The 19,985-nt window shown below is 55.2% G+C and overlaps 1 protein-coding gene across 2 annotated transcripts; it reads left to right on the forward strand.

Moving 5' to 3' along the window:
- The first annotated feature begins 2,557 nt into the window (after positions 1 to 2,557).
- Positions 2,558 to 18,593, forward strand: PDCD6 (programmed cell death 6). Of its 2 annotated transcripts, none has more exons than XM_030856480.3 (6): positions 2,558 to 2,737; positions 3,650 to 3,711; positions 10,300 to 10,344; positions 11,226 to 11,378; positions 14,998 to 15,107; positions 18,020 to 18,593. In XM_030856480.3, exons 1-6 carry the CDS (start codon positions 2,643 to 2,645, stop codon positions 18,116 to 18,118), a joined length of 564 nt encoding a protein of 187 aa, XP_030712340.1. In that variant the 5' UTR covers positions 2,558 to 2,642; the 3' UTR covers positions 18,119 to 18,593. The 2 variants fall into 2 exon arrangements, with proteins under 2 accessions (XP_030712340.1, XP_030712339.1); XM_030856479.3 differs by having other exon boundaries at positions 2,559 to 2,737; positions 11,226 to 11,384.
- The last annotated feature ends 1,392 nt before the right edge of the window (positions 18,594 to 19,985 follow it).

Below are 19,985 nucleotides of genomic sequence, written 5' to 3' on the forward strand. Positions count from 1 at the left end.
TCTGGCAAGAGTATTGGTTGGAAAGGAAGGGGAGAGCAGGGCTCAGTCAGCCTGTGCCTGGAATTCCACACCAGGCTGTAAAAGGGGAAAGTGACTGAAAGAGGAAAAGTCTCCAGTCCAAATGCCAGAGTGGTCCTGATAAGAAGATAGACACGAGTAACGAGCCGGAGTGTCTTCAGAGGGGAAGCTGGTGAGGCAGGTAACACAAGATTGTGTGAGTGCACAAGCGTACAAAGGACAGAACGAGGGCACATAAGGTACTTGGTCGTCCATTCATTTAACATGTTTATTGAGGGCCTACTATGTGCCAAAGACAGATGAACAAGAGGGTGGACTGAAAAGTGTTAGGAGTGCTAGCACCCTATGTCTAGGGCCAATGTTTAGAAAAATTCTAAGGATAATAAGAGGCATTTTCCAATTAGCTCAGAGAAATTAGACCAAAGGAAAGGCTGGCCCAATATTAGGGGAGTGTTGTCTTTCAGTTCATTTCTCCTCTCCTCCACGCAGAAGCACTATATAAATGGAAAGCTTAGAACAGACCTGGTTAGGAGGGAACTGAATCCCAAGATAGGCGAGGAGATAGTGGCAAAAGCACATCAATACTTTAAATGACTGGGTCAGCAGCACCAGGGGCAGGAAACGGTCTGCCTTTTTCTCTTGTAAGAAGGCGGTCGCCACTGTTGCTGTACATCTTTGTAAGGTGGTGTCAGGACTCCAGGTAACACCTCCCCCACCCCCCCGCGCCCAGAATAGATGGCAACTGTCTGTGGCCAGGACTGCAGGCTAAGCCCTGCCCTAGAGCACAGCACAGGTGCCATGGCCCATGTGTGCACTCCCATTAGCCTCTCAGAGTCTCAGTTTCTCACGCATCAGGGCTGAGGTGACTGAGGCTGCCTAGTTGCGAAAGCACCAGGCCAGTCTCTGATGAATCCTAGACTCATTTGTACATATATAGGGGTATACATTAGGGGGGATGATTTTTTTTTTGTTTCAATCTTCGTTTCCTAAATTAATCTCCCTTTTAAGAGTCAGCCTTGCCACCGGTGAGATGATGCAGGAAAAGTACAGACAGACCTGGGCTACAATCTCTTCTTGCCTCTTTGACCTTAGACCAGCATAGTTTTCTCATCAGTAAAACGTGGACCTTGATACCTTGCCACGAGGTGCTGGTGTGAGGATTACACGTAGTAATATTTAAACACTAGGGTAGATTCAGTAAATGCTTCTTCCCTTGAATGAATCATTTCCTACCCCTGGAACTAAACGGAAAGCAGAACGGAGCACTCCTGGGCCCCACAGATGGTGTTGGCTGCGGCAATCGAGGCTGGACTCCATCAAGGGTTGGTGGAACCCGTGACACTGTCAGGAGAGGGAAGCCGAGGCCAGCTGGAGTCGCTGAGAAGTTTCTTGCTGAAGTTTCCCTGTACACTCTGTACTGGAAAACTTATAAATTGGGTTGCAAAATCATAGTTACTAATTTTGTAGCTTTCTAGAGAACAAAAAAAGAGGCAGAGATGGGAGATAGGAAAAAATGGGTTTCAGAAACTAGAGATCAAAAAGCTGTGGAAAACTGTAGAAAGGATTAGTCAACGAGTGATGTGAATGCTTTATGAGGATAAAACTAGAAAACACTTGAATTCATTAAGTCATGAAAAAAGCCACATTGTTGAGGTTTGTAGAATAATAATCTGTGTGTCAAGTCAGAGTATCTTAATCTCTTTGAAGAGTTTTAAAGAACTCTCCAGCATATGCTTTGGTGGTTAGAAGAGAAAAGGGACTGAGGACAATACAACTGGAGAATAACAGCAGGTCAGATACAGAGCCAAAGCGCTGAATAATGGATTCGTGTCCAAGGAAGGAAGTGTCAGGCGCTTCCTTGGTGCTCGGCCCTTCCACAAACCAAGTAGGGGAGGAGGATGAAACGAGTCCGTATGATTGGATCAGGAGCTCAAAATCCTGAGAGGCTGGAAGGCGGCGGGAGCGCCCTGAATGAAGCTGGGCTTCCCTGCGCGGGGTGCGCTGCGGCTCAGTCGGTGTCCAGACAGAGGCGGTGGCGTCAACTGGCCGAGAGGGACACGCTAGCCGCCCACCATGGCCAGCAGGGGCTATTTGGGCTTGGCCACGCACCTGCAGGCCGAGCCGGGAAGCGGCGGGCGCTGTCAGATGTCGGAGGGGGGGCTTCATGTGCTCCTGGGAAGCGGGGCGCAGGGACGCTGAGATGCGCGAGCGGGGGCGGGCGATAAGTCCAGAAAAACAAGAATGTCGGGCGCGTTCTTCCCCTCCATCACAGTCCTTCCACGACCCTCTTGGTGCAAGAATGGACCATGCTCGAGGGAACCGCCTCCGCCCTTCAGGTCCACTCTGCGCTGCAGGGAGCGGCTCCCAACGCGCGTCGGCGACCCTAGGGGTACCCTGGCCTAGGCCACCTGCTGCGCGATGCCCACGGGACCCAGACACGCTGGCCGGATGCACGGGCGTCGCCTGGCAACAGGGCCGCGACTGGATTGGCTGCGCTCGCTCTCGTGACCGCCCCGGAAGTGGCGTGCCCTGGGCCCCCGCCCCGGTCTAGGCGTAGGCGGAAGTGAAGCCGCCCGGAGCCGTCCGTGTCCCAGGAGCGCTTCAGCCCAGTCGCGCCTCGGCCCATGGCCGCCTACCCGTACCGCCCGGGCCCCGGGGCTGGCCCTTCCGCGGGCGCCGCGCTGCCGGACCAGAGCTTCCTGTGGAACGTCTTCCAGAGGTGCGGCCGGCCGCGCAAGCGCTTGCGGGCCTCCACTGCGTTCTTCTTGGTCTCAGCCCCGGGCCTTCCCCCGCCCCGTGACCCCGGTCTCCAGTCCGGCCTCCTTCCTGGTGCCCCCAGGCCCCTGTCCCTTGCTCCGTCCCCCCACGCTCCATCCTTGGCGTCCAGTCCGGCCCCCTTCCTAGATCCCCTCGGCCTCTCCCACGCCGGCCCCTGCTCCGTCCCCCCCCACCCTTGGCCTTCTCTCCGCCCCCCGCCTTGTCTCCCGCAGTCCCCAGGCCCCTCCCAAGGTGCAGAGCAGCCAGCCGGGGGTCGCAGCCCGCTCGCCCTGGGGCTCGGCTTCCATCCCTCTCCCCTCACAGCCGGTGCCCGGAGTTGCTCCGGGGCGGAGGGTCTCCCAGGGATGCTTGTTTAGGGGAGCAGAAACGCAGACTCTTCCCCGGCTGCTGAAATGCCAGCAACCGGGAAAGAAGCCGGGCCGCGGCTGTTGGGCAGGTGACCATCACCGCAGTGCCTTCCGTCCCTGGTCGTCCTTCCAGCGAACGAATGACCCAAAGTGGAGTGACTCATGATTAGGGAACGATTTAGTTATCTGAGAGAATCTTTTCCTGCTTGTGAAAAGGAGAAAACCTGGTGCAGGTGGAATTCAGCCAGGCCGAGGGAGGGAGACCTGAGAAAGTGGAGAGGCAGCTTGGGTTTCGGCAGGGAGCGTGCCTGGACAGCGAAGGAGGCGCGCTTCCTTTTTCCCCAGCGGGTCATGGGACTGAGAGGTGCAGCAGCCGAAGGGAAGGGCCCAGGGAAGGAAGGGCCAGAGTTAATTTAGGGTTGACTGCAGAGTCAAACCTTTGCTTTTGCCCTCGTTTGCTTTTCCTGCGCTTTGAATCGCTAGCTTAACTGACCTTAATTTTGTAGGGTTGACAAAGACAGGAGCGGTGTGATATCGGACAACGAGCTCCAACAAGCGCTATCCAATGGTGAGTGGCACCTGGCCGTCTGGACTTGTAAACCGCAAGGCTGACCACCCGTAGTGAATCACTTTCTTCTTAAGTTATTTCCCGAATCACCAAGACTTAGTTATCATCTCTGGCCCGTGGTGGAGGAGCTTCTGGCTTGTTTTGTCGGGTGGTTTCCTGGTGGTTGTGTCGGTGCCGCTCTGAGTCCTTGCCGAGCGGGTGGGGCAACTGCATGGACACGGGGAAAGCCTGAGAAATGGAGGCTGGGGTGTCGGCTTCAGGAGCGCAGGGAGCCCGGCTTTGTAGGGCAGACATCCTTCAGGTTTGTCGAGGGCTGTTGAATTTCACAGGTGACTGCGTCTTGTGACTCCTCTGGAGAGGGTCATCAAGACCCCAGAGACGCCGATAGGGAAGCGACTAAGGATACTGGAGGCTCTGACAGCCGGATCGCGGGGAGGTGGGCTTCTCAGTGGGGGATGCTAGTCATTCAGACATGGGTTAGAGGGGGTTACAGCTCTTGGCGCTGGTGCTGGGAGCTCCCCGTGGAGTCGCCTTGTTGCTGGCTTCAGCATGATTGATCCGTGGAGGTACTACTGAAGACCTCGATTCCATAAATACCTGGCTGTGTGGCCCTTTTTTAAGCCCTCAGATGCCACTGTCTTTTCTGATTCTTACGTTTGTGGTGCCGTCCAGAGGTGTGGCATTTAAGCCAGAAGGGGGTTGACTTTAAGAGGTAATGAAGGTGTTGAAAGGCTCACCTTGCCTAGTGGGAGCAGCTGGTGGTGTGGCAGGCGGACGCTGCCTCACAGCCCTGCGCGTGGCGCACACCACGGATGTTCCCTTTGTTACTGCTGGTGGATTGGTATTTACAGGTGAACACAGGTAATATTTTCCCTAGGGGGAGTCAGTACTGCTTCCAGTTGAGCTGGTTGTTAAAGCAGATGGTTCTGTGCCCTTGAATCAGGAGCCTGCTGGAGAGAGATTTTTTTTTTTTTTTTTTTTTTTGCGGTACGCGGGCCTCTCACTGCTGTGGCCTCTCCCATCGCGGAGCACAGTCTCCGGACGCGCAGGCTCCGCGGCCATGGCTCACGGGCCCAGCCGCTCCGCGGCATGTGGGATCCTCCCGGACCGGGGCACGAACCCGTGTCCCCTGCACCGGCAGGCGGACTCCCAACCACTGCGCCACCAGGGAAGCCCTGGAGAGAGAATTTTAACAGAATTGCCCACAGGATGTTCAGCCCTCCATTCCTAAGATGCTTTGAAATCGGTACCTGGTTTAAGCCCACCGAAAAGTGTGTATCAGGACCGTCTCACAGCGGCCCTGTAGAGTCACTTTTCTTGATTTGCCCTGAGGGATTCCCTCAGCTTCTGTTGGGGCGATGTAAGAACTTGCCCCGTGAAGCGGGTAGTAGCCTAGCCCTGAGCGGGACGGGCGTGGCAGCCCCCCTTCCCCCCACGTGGCCGCCTCACTCCTCCCTGGGGGTGTGGTGCCTCTTGTGTGGAGCAACTGTGATGGCTGTTCTGTCTTGTCTTGTCTGTCTTAACCTGAATCTTGTAACCAGTCACATTTTCTCTTCAAATTAGCTGCTAAAAATTTTAAATTAAATTTCTGGCTCGCCAGTCCCATGAGCTTAGAATTTGAAGAGGTGAATTTTACTGATAGTCTGAGACCCCTAACTTTCGTATGCTTTTCTCCTCCCATCCAGCATGACCAGAGTCTGCTTTCTCTTGCTGTGCCGTGAATATCTTGTACGTTCCCTTCGGCCCTTTCTGCAGGAAGGCAGGTTATGAATGGGTACAGATCTCTCGTCCTTCCACAGCCTCAGAGCGCGCGGTGAGCCCTCAGGCTGAGAGCGGGACCAGAATCCAGGTGTGCGCCTGCACCGCTAGGCGCTCGCCCCACCCCTGTGCTGTCCCACCTGTGTCTTCCCGTTGGCGCCCCCGGACGCACAGGTGCCCCGTGGCTCCCACCGCTTGCCGGGCTCTGCTCCTGCCACCCAGGACACCTGCCTTTCCTCGAGGCACCCGCGGCACCTTCCTTTCCTGGATGCTGCCCTTTTCCTCCTCCTGGCTCCTCTGGAGTCGTTTTGCAGCAGTCTCTGGCTACCGGGCATCAGCTTTTGGAGGAAGCTGGTCGAGCTGGCCTCTTGTTTGCAGTCGTGTCGTGTCACCTCTGTCACCAAGGATGGACACAAGTCAGTTTTCTTCACTGTCCTCGAATTCCCATAGCTGATACGATTGGAGTTATTTTTGACTTTTGATTTCTCCCCCAGGATTGGGCTTCTTTTTTCATATTAGGACTAGACTATTAAGCTATTTCAGGAAATCAGTTTAATTAGCTTGTTACTGGTGGAAAAACTGGAGGTTCAAAGTAGCATGGTTTCTCTCTGCAGTGAGATCTGTGCCTCTGACGCGCTCTGTTAAAATCCAGCTGAAACCGCCCTGAAGAAGTACTCGTGGGTCCTGTACACTGAGTCCTTTATGCAGCTTGTCTCCCCGGAGCGCGTCTGAGAATGACTGCTCGGTTAAGAGGTGTGACTAGAGACAGGACTGTCTTGCCTGCCGTTTGAAATCACATGTCGCAAACTGTCTTCAGTTAGGTGCTTTTTTTTTTTAATCTTTACTTCAGCATTGTTCCTTGGAATTACAGGAAATTAAGTTTGCTCAAGCCTCTTTTTTTGTGCTTCTGTAGGTTTACGTTGACATAACATATTGATGTATTTTGAGGAGGCGTTTTTCAGCTGGACTTCAAATAGTAATAAGTCATATATTCTTTTAGAGGTGTTTTTAGCAAAATAGCTTTCATCTCTTCTGGGGATCCCATGTTGACTAGCGGTGAGAGAGATCAGACCACATAAGCCGACAGTTCCCTGCTGACTGCCCATCAGGTCACCTCAGTGTCACTCGGTCATAGGCCCAGCCTGCGAGGCAGCGGAGGGTCTGGCCTTTGCCTTCCTCACCCTGCACCTGCTGTGCCCAGAGCCTGCGCGCCCCCGAGGAGGCCTGCCTGCGTGGCTGCTGGCCGCCTCCTGGAGCTTGCTGTCCCTCTGCCTGGGCGGCTCGTGCTTGCACGGCAGCTGCGGCGGGCACGCGCTCCCTCGCTGCCTGGAGCTTCCCTGGTTGACAACACGTGCGAGGTGTGGCCTCAGCTTTCGGTGGAGGATTAGGGCGCCCTGTGCACTCTCCGGGAAGCGGGTGCCTGGTCCCCCCAGATTTTTCCCCGTGCCTTTTCCCTCTGCTGATTTTACTCTATGTCTCTTGCTGTAATAAACTGGCTGTGAGTTTTGTGAGTCCTAGCGAGTCATCAAGCCTGGGGGTGGTCTTGGAGGCCCCCAACACAGCCTGTTGTATCTGCTCGTCCCAGAAACCTGTGCAGCAGTGTTTCAGGTGGAAGCAGAGGAAGACAGGGTTGGCTTTATTCCACGACCTTGGCCTTGGGCAGATCACACTCTGGGACAACTGGAGGCTTAGCCCCTCCGCCTCGGGCCCAGCCCATGTCCACCAGGTCCCACATCGCCTGGTACAGAACCGGAGACATCACTCATCTATCAGAACTGAGTGTACAGAGTTTCACTGTGAGACACTTAGGTTGTTTCTGATTTTCTTCGATGTAGATACTGTAGTGATTTCATAGAACAAGCTTCTAGAAGTGGCGTTTATCAGCTCGAAGGCTGTAGGTGTTGTTACGGCTATCGATGGTGTTCAGATGGCCTTTTGAAAGGCCGTATTTCCAGTCGTGGCTCTTTGAGGCCGTAGTTGAGGGAGACTGGTGGGATACAGAGTTCGTGACCCTGAAGAGGCACCAGTGTCCTGGCCGATTCCATGCGAGCCCGTAGAACTGCTCTCACCCCTTCCTACTTGGCTCCGCTTGCGGGAAGAAATTCCCAGAAGGGCTGGGAGTCCCAGATCTGATGCAGTAAAGTGGAAGGAGATCGCCAGTGGTGCTGTAAAAAAAAGTCTGTTTTTTTCCCCCAAAGATTCCAGATGAACAGGTATTTCAGTGTGCATTTGCTGGATGCCATGACGACTTAGCCCGTTATCTCTCACTGAAGTCCAAGTTTGTGGTAACAGGTTGCAATTTCAAGAAACAAAACTCTCTGGAGAGCAAAAAAACAGAATATACTATCACAGAGCAGAGTGGGGTTTTTTCTCCTTTGAGAAGGGATCAGATATAAATTCTTTAAATCATCTGTGTGCTTGACGGTTGCAGGGGAAAATGCTAAGTGTCCTGATGTCGACCCACCCCTCAACGGAGCTGCGACGCACTCGTACCCAAATTATGGGTGAAAAAAGTTATGTGTACTCAGTTTACATGGAAAATACTGTGTATGTTTCTGTTTTCTTTGGTCTTTTCAGATGAAATTGAGGCAAGACTTACAGGAACAGGGACCGTATATTGTACTTCTAAGTAAAAGTCTGACAGGAAATCTTTTGCAAGCTGCTGGTTGTGACATTCCTAGACATGTTGTTTACTGGGAGTGTTTGCAGTCGGGGCTGGCCTGGAAAATCCGGGTGAGGGTCACTGGCACTGAAGGGAATCGCGCTGCTCGGTGTACCCTGTATGTCCAGCAGGCTCTGTTAGACGTGCTTGTCCACATTGCAGTGCATTTTCTTACAGAAAACTGCAGATTTTCAGGCCGACGCTCCAGCGTGTTTAACACTTAGTATAACTGGAATACTAAATGTTGCCCTCACTAGGGGCTGTGAAGCTTTGATGTTTAGTCTGAGAACCAGGCCACAGGGCTTGGCGTGAGCTAAACAGTCAATTAACTGTTGGCTATTGTGATTATCCCTTGGTTTCCCTGGAGAGTCAGGCCCCGTTTGGGTAACAAGGGCGGGCCAGGGGAGGCACCAGGAGCCTGCCTCCACCTCCCAAGCTGGACAGCCTGCGGGTCTCCTCTCCACCCCTGACTCAGCCAGGGGTGACCTGCCACTCTGCTGAGCCTCACGGCCCTTCAGCTCGGCTGCCGGTTCCTCTGGTCCACACCTCCCTCTGCCTGGCCCTCACCGCGAAAAGTGCCTGTGTTTGCATCATCATCTGACTATCTTACTCGTGTCACTTCTGTGGAAAACGCGTTCGGCCGTGGCCTGCGTGGCCAGGGGCACAGCCCCGCTCACAGCCGGGATGGGCAGTGGGCGCAGGCCGCTCAGCGGGGCGATCATTGAGGGCTGTCAGGTCACAGCCTGCGTCCGAGGCGGAGGCAAGGCGGGAAGGAGTCCAGCGGCTGCGTTTGGTTTCTCGGGCTCCTGGTCCTGGTGGGTTATCTCCTGTGGAAACACCAGCCAGGGCAGCTAGAAAGTCAGGAACGGTGAAGAAGCGACACCCTTCTGTGCACATGGAGTCCCCCTCTCTCTCTTGGCTTCTCTGTAGCACAGTTTCTTTGTACACTGGTTTCCAACGATGCTGACCTTCTCTGGTACCTTTATATACATCCTCCTGCCTGCCCTCCCCCAAACGCCTGTAAAGTCTGCAGAGATGCGCACCAGTGCCCAGGGGTCCCCGCTGCGGGCCAGGCTCAGGGCGCCGCTGGAGCAGATGCAGTGACCGAGGGGCCTGGGTGCGGGGCGCTCAGGAGGGCTCCTCTGAGGAAGCCTTGTATAAACGGAGGCGTAAGGAGAGGCAGGGGTTGAGGTGAAGGTGTGCGTGTGTTTGGGGGGCCATGCTGGGCGTCGGGAGAAGCGCGTGTGGGCCAGGTCGGGGACGTGCTCGGAGCCCAGTGGTCGCGGCCAGGCAGGAAGGGTGCTGCCTCGTGTGTGGCCAGGGGATGGGACTCTGCCACCCAGAGGTGAAACCGTCTGTAGAGAGGGAAGAATGGGGGGATGGGGAGAGACGCTGCTCTCCCGCCCCATAAAAATGTTTTTACGTTGTTTTTAGTGAGTGTAAAAATTGGTAAAGGTGCAAATCACTCTGAAAACAGATCCTTGGGCATAAGGGTACCTGGTGAGCAGTCCATCATCACAGTGGATAAATGGTTCTCAATCGTCAAATCCATCGGTGTCAGCAGGCTCCTTTATGATAGATATTCGGTAACATCCCCTTTACTGCTCTGCAGTGAATTGTGGAACAGTGTGTCCTGCCTTTTCACAGTTTCAGAGAAAATAGTATGCTGCCCAGACTGTCATTTTAGGAGAAAAATGTAAAGCATGGTTTCACGGTGTGCTTTCCAGCAGGGTCGCTGCACGACGTGTGCAGCTGCCCCGGTCCTGGGAGCGGTGGTGCCCTTGGGGTGGGACTTTCTGAAGTGGTAGCTGGTGACATTCTTAGCACAGCTTAGTGCCATCTTCTCAGCTTACTTGGTGCTGTGGCCCTGGGAAGTTCAGTGAGTATTAAAATAGCATCTCTTGGTTATAAAGTGAACAAGAGTGAGCTTCCAGGTGCAGGTCTTCCTGAGCAGCTTTGAATGTCTGGCTGGACCTGAGCGATTCCCCGGGCAGTGTGGATAGGACCTGACAGACCCATCGTCCTGGGGGTGGCGTCCCCTGCGGAGAACGAACCGTGGCTCTAGGGTCTTGATGTTGAAAGCTAAGTACTTATTTTCTCTGGCTTCTGGGGTTACAACTGGGGATTCAGAGTTTCTTCTCTTTCTTAATTTCTGCTCTTTGTTTCAGGCACCTGGACTCCGTTTAATCCAGTGACTGTCCGGTCAATCATATGTAAGTAGGGGCAACACCATCCTGCCTGTGCTTCTGAGCTGATTTCTCTTCCGGAACTGCCACCCGCCCTGGCCCTTCACTGAGTCTTGACTTTGAGTTGACTGTCCAACCCGTCCTTCCTTTCTCAGTCTCATGATCTCACATACTTACGCTTCACACGCAGTCACGTCTTGCATGCCTGTTGACTAGAGGAAGCGTGCGAGTTCTCATGTGAAATGTCTCTGAAGTGGAATGTGCTTGTGACCAAACCAAGAACACTCAGATGACCTGAAAAGGGACCAAACGGTGTATTACTTTCTCTGTAGCAGTGTTTCACACTGAGTTTTTATCCGTTGTGCCTGCAGTTGTATGTAAATGTAGTTAGAAGTTCGTTCTTATTTGGACCTGGAATCAGGCTGATTTTTTTCTCAGTGAAAGGCAGGCCTTACTAAAATAATCTAAAGCCAATAGTCCTGTTCTCATCCGAGTAGAGGCCTCCCTCGCCCGAGGACTCCTCTGAGCCCCCACTCGGGACTCGGGTCCGCTGGGGGACAGGGGGAGGCTCCAGGAATGGGACCCGGAGCTGGGAGGGTTGGGGTGGGCCCCTCGACGGCTCTGCACTGCGGCTCCAGTTCCTTCCTGAGCGCGGGTGCGCCCTGCCGCCGTCATGCTTTTGAGGAACCTCCTTCAGTGTAAAGCGTTTTTATTGTGGCTCCACCAGGGTGTTTGGCTCGCACGCCTCGTGCCCACCTAGCACAATTTAGGGCTGTGGCTGGGTCACCGCCAGCACCTGGGGACCCGCTGGCCGAACACCAGGCTGGGTCCCGGAGAAGCCAGGCCCGCCGGGGGTGTGGGCGCGCCTCTGCTCTAGGTTCTTGCTGATTCACGCCCTTCCGTCTCAGCCATGTTTGACAGAGAGAACAAGGCCGGCGTGAACTTCAGCGAGTTCACCGGCGTCTGGAAGTACATCACGGACTGGCAGAACGTCTTCCGCACCTACGACAGGGACAACTCGGGCATGATCGACAAGAACGAGCTCAAGCAAGCCCTCTCAGGTTTTGGTAAAACACTTGTCTTGACTGCGTAGCTCTTTCATTTTGGAGCCAGGGCCATAAAGTTTATCTTGTTACTTCGTTTAGCTCACTGATTTTGAAAGCAGTCTGTGAAATCTTTGTTTACGTCACACGGTTTTCTATCTTCCTGTCACTTACATCGTGAAGGCTGATACTTGACTTGGAGGCTCCTATACGGCTTTTCATCCAAAATGAGATAAGGGCTATGCAGTAGTTTGTCCTTTGTGAAGTGGAGTGATGTCACAGGCACATTGAGAATGTGGCTTCTGAAACAACTTAAAGTGAACGAGTCAGAAGAAAACAGTGTAGGGCTATTTATATTTCCTGACGTGAAAATACACAGAAAGAAGGTACAGTGCCCACAGGGGACGAGCCTGTGAGTTGCGCGGAGCGTAGGCCTGAGTGTGGAAGCTCCCATTCTCAAGTGCATGTCAGCACGCGTGCCACACGCGTGCCAGCCTGAGTGTGTGCCGTGCTGTGAGCAGTGTTCACGTGGTGCCTTCCAGAGCACGCCAGCGGGCCTTCTGGTCCAGCGCCCACGTGGGCCTGAGGGGAACTTGGGGTTTGTCATTTGTGGAGGGAGGACTGTGGTCGTTACACCAGCATTCTGGCTTGTTTGACATTCACTGGGCCCTCTGTTCGCAGGGCCCTTCTGGTAGATTACAATGTGCTTTATTCCGACTGGTTCAGCGTTTAATAATATGAAGTACATTTTTTTTCTTGTGGCTGTTAAGGTGCTTCTGCCCTCCCCTCTCTTTCTCTGGGCGTGCGCTTTATGGCTGTCCTCTCGGTTTCTCTTTCTTGCTTTAGAGGCTCTGGGACCCCACAGGAAGTTTGTGTTGTGAGCCTGCCACGCGTGGGTCAGGCTTTGGGCAGGACATTGACCTCAGGTTCTCTGAATTGAAACTTGGCACGCAGCTGACCTTGCTGTGCCTCGGGTGGGGGGCTGGGAGGGAGGTGGCCCCCGCAGAGCAGTCCTGGGCAGGAGGGAGCCGGAGGCCTGGCCGGCTGCAACCTGGACCCTGTGACTTAGCTTCCAGACTGGTGACCTCAGGTGTCCCCGAACACAGTGTTTCTAACCTCGTCAGGCCCCGGAGCCCTCTTTTGACTTAGTGCCGGTGACCCTCGCGTCCTGGGAGCTCACGTTGGAAACGCTGAGGTTGACAAGCCCCGGTCAGACCTGGGGCGTTCGTGGCCGTGGTAGGTCCGCGGTGGTCCCTCAAGGTCACGAGCCGACAGGCCCCGTCGAGCTGGGCACAGCCGAGATCCTTCCTGACTTCCAGCTTTTCCTGGAAAAAGTAAATATCCAGTTGCAGCATTTCTTCAGTTATTGCAAAAAGTTCCTGCCTGTGATGGTCCGCCGTTTCCTAGGGCCTTCTCCGGAGCCTTTTCTTCCACACAAGGAGCGTTGCCACCCTTTCGCAGGTTACTTGTCAGTAACTGTTGGGAAATGCGCCCCCGGAGTGAAATCGCCTGTTTTGGTTTCCCTCCTGAGAACAAGCGTCTGTCAGCCCAGCTGGGGGCTGTGCTGCAGCCCAGCAGATGCGTGAGGGAGTCGGGGGTGCGGGGGGAGGTCAAGCCCTAAGGTGTCCTCTGATCTCTGCTAGTGCCACACAGGGTCTCAGGCTGCCCTGGCGGGGCTGTGACTGACCAGCGCACCCGTTCATCATTTAGGCCCTAACTCCTAGTATGTGCTACATGCCAGGCTCAGAGACCTGGAAATAAGAAGGTGCGTAAGGCCTGGGCCTCATACTCTGCTGGTGTGTGTGGGGGGGGCTGACAGCCCCACCCCCAGCAAACGGCCCCGTCCCGCACCCAGCCCCTGGCAGCTCAAGGCCAGTGTGGTTTTTATAAGGAATTTATTTCACGAGAGTGTAGTGAACCTTCACTTCCTCCTTGCTCGCTTTCAACCACTTTCCATCTTCCTGCTGCATTTGCTCTGCCCCCCTTTCATGCTGAGGAGTCCGAGCCGGCACCCTGTCACTTCATCCCTGGATCTCCAGCCTTTGGCTCCCCTGACCGCGTTAGCAGTGTGTTTACAGCCGGGTCGGCTGAGTTAGGCCCCATCAGGTCTCCGGCAGCCTCCGCCCCTTTCTTGGTGCTGTTGGCTCCGTGTAGACACGGGTGGTGCCCTGATCCGGGTCTGTCCTTTGCCATGGTTACTGACTGGCGTCTGGCTTTTCTCCTGGTGCTGAGAGCAGGCGCTGGATGCCCAGTGGAGGTTGCTGGTTCTCAGGAAAGAAGGGCTGGTTCCCTCCATTGGGCATCTGTGCCCTGGAAGTGCAGCAGCGGGGCCGGGGGACACACAGTGAGGGGCCAGCAGGGTTTCCACCTGCCTCACTGACCCTAAAATGGTCTGCTGAGGGGGGTTCACGTCTTGGGTTTTGGAGGGAGGAGCGGGCCCAGAGGCCCAAGAGTCCCAGCGGCCAGTGGAGCCCTGTCTGATTCCGGAGCTCTGCTCTCCCTGCTGCTGTGTCTTTGTCACCATCTCGTGTGTCCTTTCCCAGCCTGGGCAGGAAACCATTGCACAGCGATGGCTTGGGCGGGCACTGCCCTGTCACCGTGTCCCAGGCTCACCCTCGCCAGCTGGGCCTCTGTCTCTCTGGGCCACAGGCACCGGTACCGGGCGTGAGGGGGCGCCCATCCAGCACCCGCCCGTCGCTCTTTTCTAAGTTGGGGTCCTGTCTTCTACTCAGCTGCAGGGCAGGGGCCCTGGATTTAAGTCACAGGCCGCATAGAGCGCGCTGGCCACTCTGGAAAGTACTGGCACGTGTTCGCATGTGTGACTCTTTCAGTAGAGTGATGAAGTGCTTGTGCAGGGAATTAACTGTGACGCTCACTCAGACAGTAGGTGTACGTATCCTTGCAAAGATTCCAGCGAGACTGAAAACCAGTAAAAATATGTTGGCACCTGGATCTTGTCTCCTGAATAAGTAAGGAAACCACGGTCACACAGGTGGTGAGGTTAGGAGGGAAGGAAGGGGAAGGGCTTAGAGCCGCCCCAGGGCGTCCTTGCTGGAGGCCGTCCAGGACGCCCAGCAAGCTGAAGGTGGAGTCACCTGGGTGACCCTTGGAGGGCTTCAGTGTGTGTGAGGCCGCCCTACTCCTCACGGCCTCCTGTCCTGACCTCCTGTCCTGACGTCAGTGAGCTGATTGAGGCGGGGGAGGATCTCGGCCGTCAGTCAACCTCCGCACGAGGTCTTAGCGTGCGAAGCCTCCTCCAGCAATGAGTAACCCAGGGCAGCCCAGTTATTCACAGCTTCACCATTAAGTTAATACGGTAGGAAAATTCAACAATAAGGGGCTGTTAAGGAGGCTGAGTCCACAGGGTCCAGGAGACCCCTCGGGGCGAGGGGCACGGCAACTGGTGACTGGGTTACTCCGGACCCTCCAGGAAGGGGCTGCTGGTCTCTGAGTGAGTCCCTCCTCAGAGGGACCGGCACTGCACAGTGGCCACCAGGCTCTCAGTGTGTTGCAGTGCGCTTGCAGCCGGGGATCCCTGGGGCCCACGTCCCCTGGGGCCCATGCCGTGTTCTCTGGGGAGGGAGAGGCTGGGGTCTGGGGAGGGAGCGTGGGTACTGACTCTGCTCTTCTCCTCCAGGGTACCGGCTCTCTGACCAGTTTCACGACACCCTCATTCGGAAGTTCGACAGACAAGGACGGGGGCAGATCGCCTTTGACGACTTCATCCAGGGCTGCATCGTCTTGCAGGTACTGGCTGCACGGGGCCCGCAGGCGCCGACTGCGGGAAGGGACGGGACGGCGAAGCAGGCGAGCAGGAGTCAGACACGGAAACTGGTTCCGGAACTTAGAGAGGTTAGCGTGCTGTTTGGAGGAGTAGCTGGTCGTTCTGTTAGACGGAGGTGCAGACAGCAGGGCCCCTCCTGCCCTGGAAGCACCGGGAGCTGTCCTTCTGGAGGGGATCGATGGCCTCTTTGCATGCATACCCTGCTATTTTGGTGTGTCTTATGAGAATCGGGTAAGCTGCCGTCGTGTGCGCTGCTGGCTCCTAAGCTGGGAGCCGTGCCCTGAGCGCAGGTGGCCTGTTCGGGTGTTAGACACGGTGTCTGGCAGGGCTGGCGATCACAGTGACCACCGCCTCGCGGTTCCCTGCAGTGCTTCTGTGGATCCTCCTGCGGCCTCCCTGCCTTACCCAGGAGAGAAGTAAGTGCAGGCCTGGACAAAGCACCCAGGGGAGCCCCTCCTAGGATGGAGGGCGCGAGCGCTCGCACCCACGCTGGCTATTCCCGCACAGGCCCTGCTTCTGTTTCTAGGTGGGGAGCCAAGGCCCATAGAGTTAAGCTTTAGAAATGCAGTGAATTGGTATAAACCCTCATGTCTTGCAAAACTTTTTCTTTTTTGACAAATCTCAAAAAAAAAAAAAAAGGGCTTCCCTGGTGGCGCAGTGGTTGGGAGTCCACCTGCCGATGCAGGGGACACGGGTTCGTGCCCCGGTCCGGGAAGATCCCACATGCCGCGGAGCGGCTGGGCCCGTGAGCCATGGCCGCTGAGCCTGCGCGTCCGGAGCCTGTGCTCCGCAACGGGAGAGGCCGCGGCGGTAAGAGGCCCACGTACCGCAAGAGAAAAAAAAAAAAAAGCAGAGACAACAGTATAATGAACCCATGTGCCCATTATTTAGATTCAGCAGTTATCAACTCATGGCCAAGTCTACGTAAGACTCTGTGACACCCTCCCTCTTAATTCTGTCACAATTCCATTTATGGGAAGCGAATGTGTTTTCCGTAAGTATTTCAGTAGAACCTATCTCCGAAAGATACCCTTGCACTTCGCATTCAAATCGAGGTTACATCTTGTTGGTTTTAGAATCCACAGAGGGGTGTGCTAGGCATGAGGTTATCAGTATAATTTGGAATTTGGGAAAGCACTCTCAGGTTTTTTCCCTGTTAAAGTGATAGTTCAGTAAGTGAAGTTTCTCTGCCTGGTCTGCTATCCCGATTTCTTTCCCGGGGAATCTGGGCCCAGCAGTCGCAGTCCCTCAGTGACTTGGAGAGCATTTAAGCCTCACGTCTCTGAAAAGCGGAGAGCCTAACCCTACCCTGTCTCTCCCTCTCGGTGTCTGGTGAGGCAGGATTACATGTTTGCAATGTTGTCGGCACACGTTAGGAACAGGTGTAGCGTGAAAGTCTCTCACTAGGATCTGCGTCTGGATTGTCGTGGGCTTAGGATTTTCATCTGAGGTTACGTCCCATAAGTGACCACCTCATCCTTGTATCTCTGCCTAAGAAAGGGTCATCACATGGCAGCATTCAGCCCCCAGAGTAGCAGCATGTGAGTCCCCTGAGGAGTTCACGTGGCGCCTCTGCTCGTCTGTGAGCGGAGCACAGGCCCGCCGGGAGGCTGCCCGCAGCTGGTCATTGCCTCTGGGCCATGCTGGAAGCCTGCTGCTGCCCTGCTCCCTCCCAGCCTTGGAGAAGGAGCCTAAACGCTGGACAGAGGTGGGCAATCGAAAAGGAAAGGCTAAGCCGCAGGCCACATGTAAAAAATCCTCAAAAGCCCTCAAAAGCGTTTTCTTTTCATCTGCCTCTTTCCAAAAAGAAAAAGGCTTTTTGAAAATTGTTTTCTACAAAGCAACGTGGAAACTTGTAGAAATCTTCGGAAAAGACAGTTAAGTGTAAAGAAAGGGGAATCGCCCATCGGTCTCCCGGTGGGAGGTTACTGCTGCTGGTGGTTTCTGTGGTTTGTGTCACGCCAGTGTTTCACACACAGGAAGCTCCTGGCTGACGCCCGTGTGGACTGTCACCTGTGTCAGCCCGTATGCTGTTGGCCGTCAGCCTGCCCAGCACAGGAGAGGGGTGGAACTGGAGAGACTGAGGTGCAGGGGACACGGCTCACGGGCCAGGCTGCAGCCTTGCTCTCGGCCCCTGGGCAGGTGGACAGGCGACCACCAAGGTCACGATGAGCCTGGGGCACTGTCTTCTGTCAGGAGGATTCTTCAGAGCCTGCCATGGTTGCCCAGCATCTGTCATTTGGAGTGGTACTTACCTAACCGTCCCTGCTCTCAGGCGGCCAGGCTTGTGAACAGACTGAGGCGGCGCCCTGGGGGTGTGGTCAGACAGGAGGTGGGCGGGCGGGCCCTGAGCGGGGAGGGCGGCTGGGCTTCAGCCAGCGTCCTGGGCTGGCACGAGGTCATCCTGCCCTTCTGGCCCTGCGCTGGGCTTCCCCTGTTGGGCGGCAGGTTCTAGAGGAGGAGCCCAGTGGGGGCTGGTTTCCCTTTGTCCTGAGCGGCAAGTGGCCAGAGCAGAGGGGAGCCTTCAGGGAGGCCCCCCCGGAGGACAGCCTTCGAGTGGGAAGGGAGGACCCAGGCTCACCACCAGGGACTTGGGAGGCCAGGTTCTGGGGCCAGAGGGCTCCGCCAGGACCCAGGGCCGCGGTGTGTAGTGGAGCTGGGCTGGCGGCCCACCCGCCTACGCGCTGCTGTCCTGCATCTCCTGGGTGGACCGGCCTGGCTTTTGAGGGTGGTCGAGGGCACCTCGCCCGTGGCCCTCTGCGGGCAGAGACGTGAATGCTTCTGAAATTGGGTTCCTGAATGCCCTTTTACCAGTACAGTTGGTTCCTTCTGTTTGATAAGTATTAGATCTAAACACCTGCTGTTTTTTCCTCAGAGGTTGACAGATATATTCAGACGCTATGACACGGACCAGGACGGCTGGATTCAGGTGTCGTATGAGCAGTATCTTTCCATGGTCTTCAGCATCGTATGACACTCGTCTCCTGCGGATACTGACGGGACTTACGGAAGAAAAGACTGAAAATGCCAAATCTCTTACCTGTAATGAAATGGTACACAGATGAGTTAGATACTGTTCCTCCTTTAAATTTTGTATGATTACCATTTGGGGACCCAACTGTACATATGTGGATAAGCTGGTTAATGTTTTGCAATTGTAACAGTAGTTATATCGTTACTTAGATACATACATTTGATTTGAGGCTGTTTAATTGTGCCATGAGGTACGATACAATGATGTTACAGGTACTCAGCTTGCAAAAAACTCATCATGTGCTTTTCTAGATAGCTCCAGTTCTAGAGTGGAAATACTTTATTAGCCAATAGGAATTTTAAATCATACGGAACTTGCACAGAAGGCTGCTCACGTGCCTTACTTTTTAAAGGGGTTTATTGTATTCATTTGAATGTGCAGCATGAGCAATAAAGCACATGTGCCCTTGTCCCCATCCGTCTCAGCTCTGCTCACCTGGAGCTCCAAGGGGTCCGGCACCTTCTGGGGTGCACCCTGGCTCTGCTCGTGGAAGTCCCGAGATTCATCCGTCCACTATGACAGGAGGTGGTTTGCATTTCGTGAAACTTCTTTGGAAATACAAGCCCGAATTTGATTTAGAAGGGAATGGGTTTTCCTTCACTTACTAATGATGCACCTCTGTGCCCTCTGATCGACTGTTAATTACGGTTTTTCACACATGAAAGCAGAAGGAGGGATGCAGTCAGCCCCCCACGTGGTGGGCGCACAGCCAGTCCCAGGGTGGCCCTGAGCCTGCCCCCACGGAATCGCTTCAGGCTCTTTCTGTCCCCTCACCCTTTAAGTGTGCTTCCCCAAACCAGGATTTGGGGCGGGGGCTGTGAGGACGTTGGGATTCTGGGTGGGTGGCAGTGATCTATAAATGGGTCTGGGGCATCAGAAACTGGGTATCCGTGGGGTCTGTTCTGGGGGACCTGTGCTGGTTGGGGATGGAGCCTGGGGGCTGTGCGTTTCTTATCTGTGGCGTCTGATTACAAGGAATGTCACTGACCACACGACGGGGGTCGAGGTAAAGAATCTGTGTGGCTCAGACTGGCCTTGTGAGCTCATGGAGGAGGGTCCAAGGGGGTCTCTGAGGATCTCCACGCCTTTCCATTTGGGTGCCTCTCTGTACTTCAACACACTTGTGAGGACAGCAGCCCACGATCCCAAGTTGTACTCCAGTGAGGTCAGTCCCCAAATTCCTGACTCCGTGAGGCCTGGGACCTCCAGGTGCTCAGGTAGACTCTTCCAGCTGGTGCCCCACTGCCTCGGCCCAAACCGCCGCTTGCCTGTCTCCCTGTCCCCCATTAGATGGAGCTGTGCATAGCGGGGGCCCCTCCTCCCCCACAGGTTCCCCTTTAGATGGAGGCATGGACGGCGGGGCCCCTCCTCCCCCTGGGAGGCACTGTGCTCATCTGTCCCTTGAGCTCTGGCCTGCAGACACCCCAGGCTCAGAGTGAGGGCAGCAGGTGTCCAGCCTCCGTGGACTCTGTCCCCCTGTGACGTGGGAACCCCGCCCTCCACGTACTGGCTTTCCTGTCCACCTCTTCCCCCATCCTGCACCTGTGGCACCTTGGACTCTGGGTTCATTCCGGATTCCCAGGAAGCTGGAACCCCTCAGACTGGTCTCAGGCAGCGGCAATTCATGGCTTCAGTGCGGAACCTGCCCAGTACACAGTTTAATCTCCGAGGATCACTGGGGGCCTGACAGAGCGGACCCTGAGAGGCCTGCTCTCAAATGCATGTCAGCCTTGGGCAGGGGATGGTGCATGCGTGGTTAGGTGCCTTCCTTGATTCAGGGAAGCGAGGGGAAGGGGAGATGCGGAAT

The sequence above is a fragment of the Globicephala melas genome, chromosome 3, assembly GCF_963455315.2.
Source record: "Globicephala melas chromosome 3, mGloMel1.2, whole genome shotgun sequence".
Classification (NCBI taxonomy): domain Eukaryota; kingdom Metazoa; phylum Chordata; class Mammalia; order Artiodactyla; family Delphinidae; genus Globicephala; species Globicephala melas.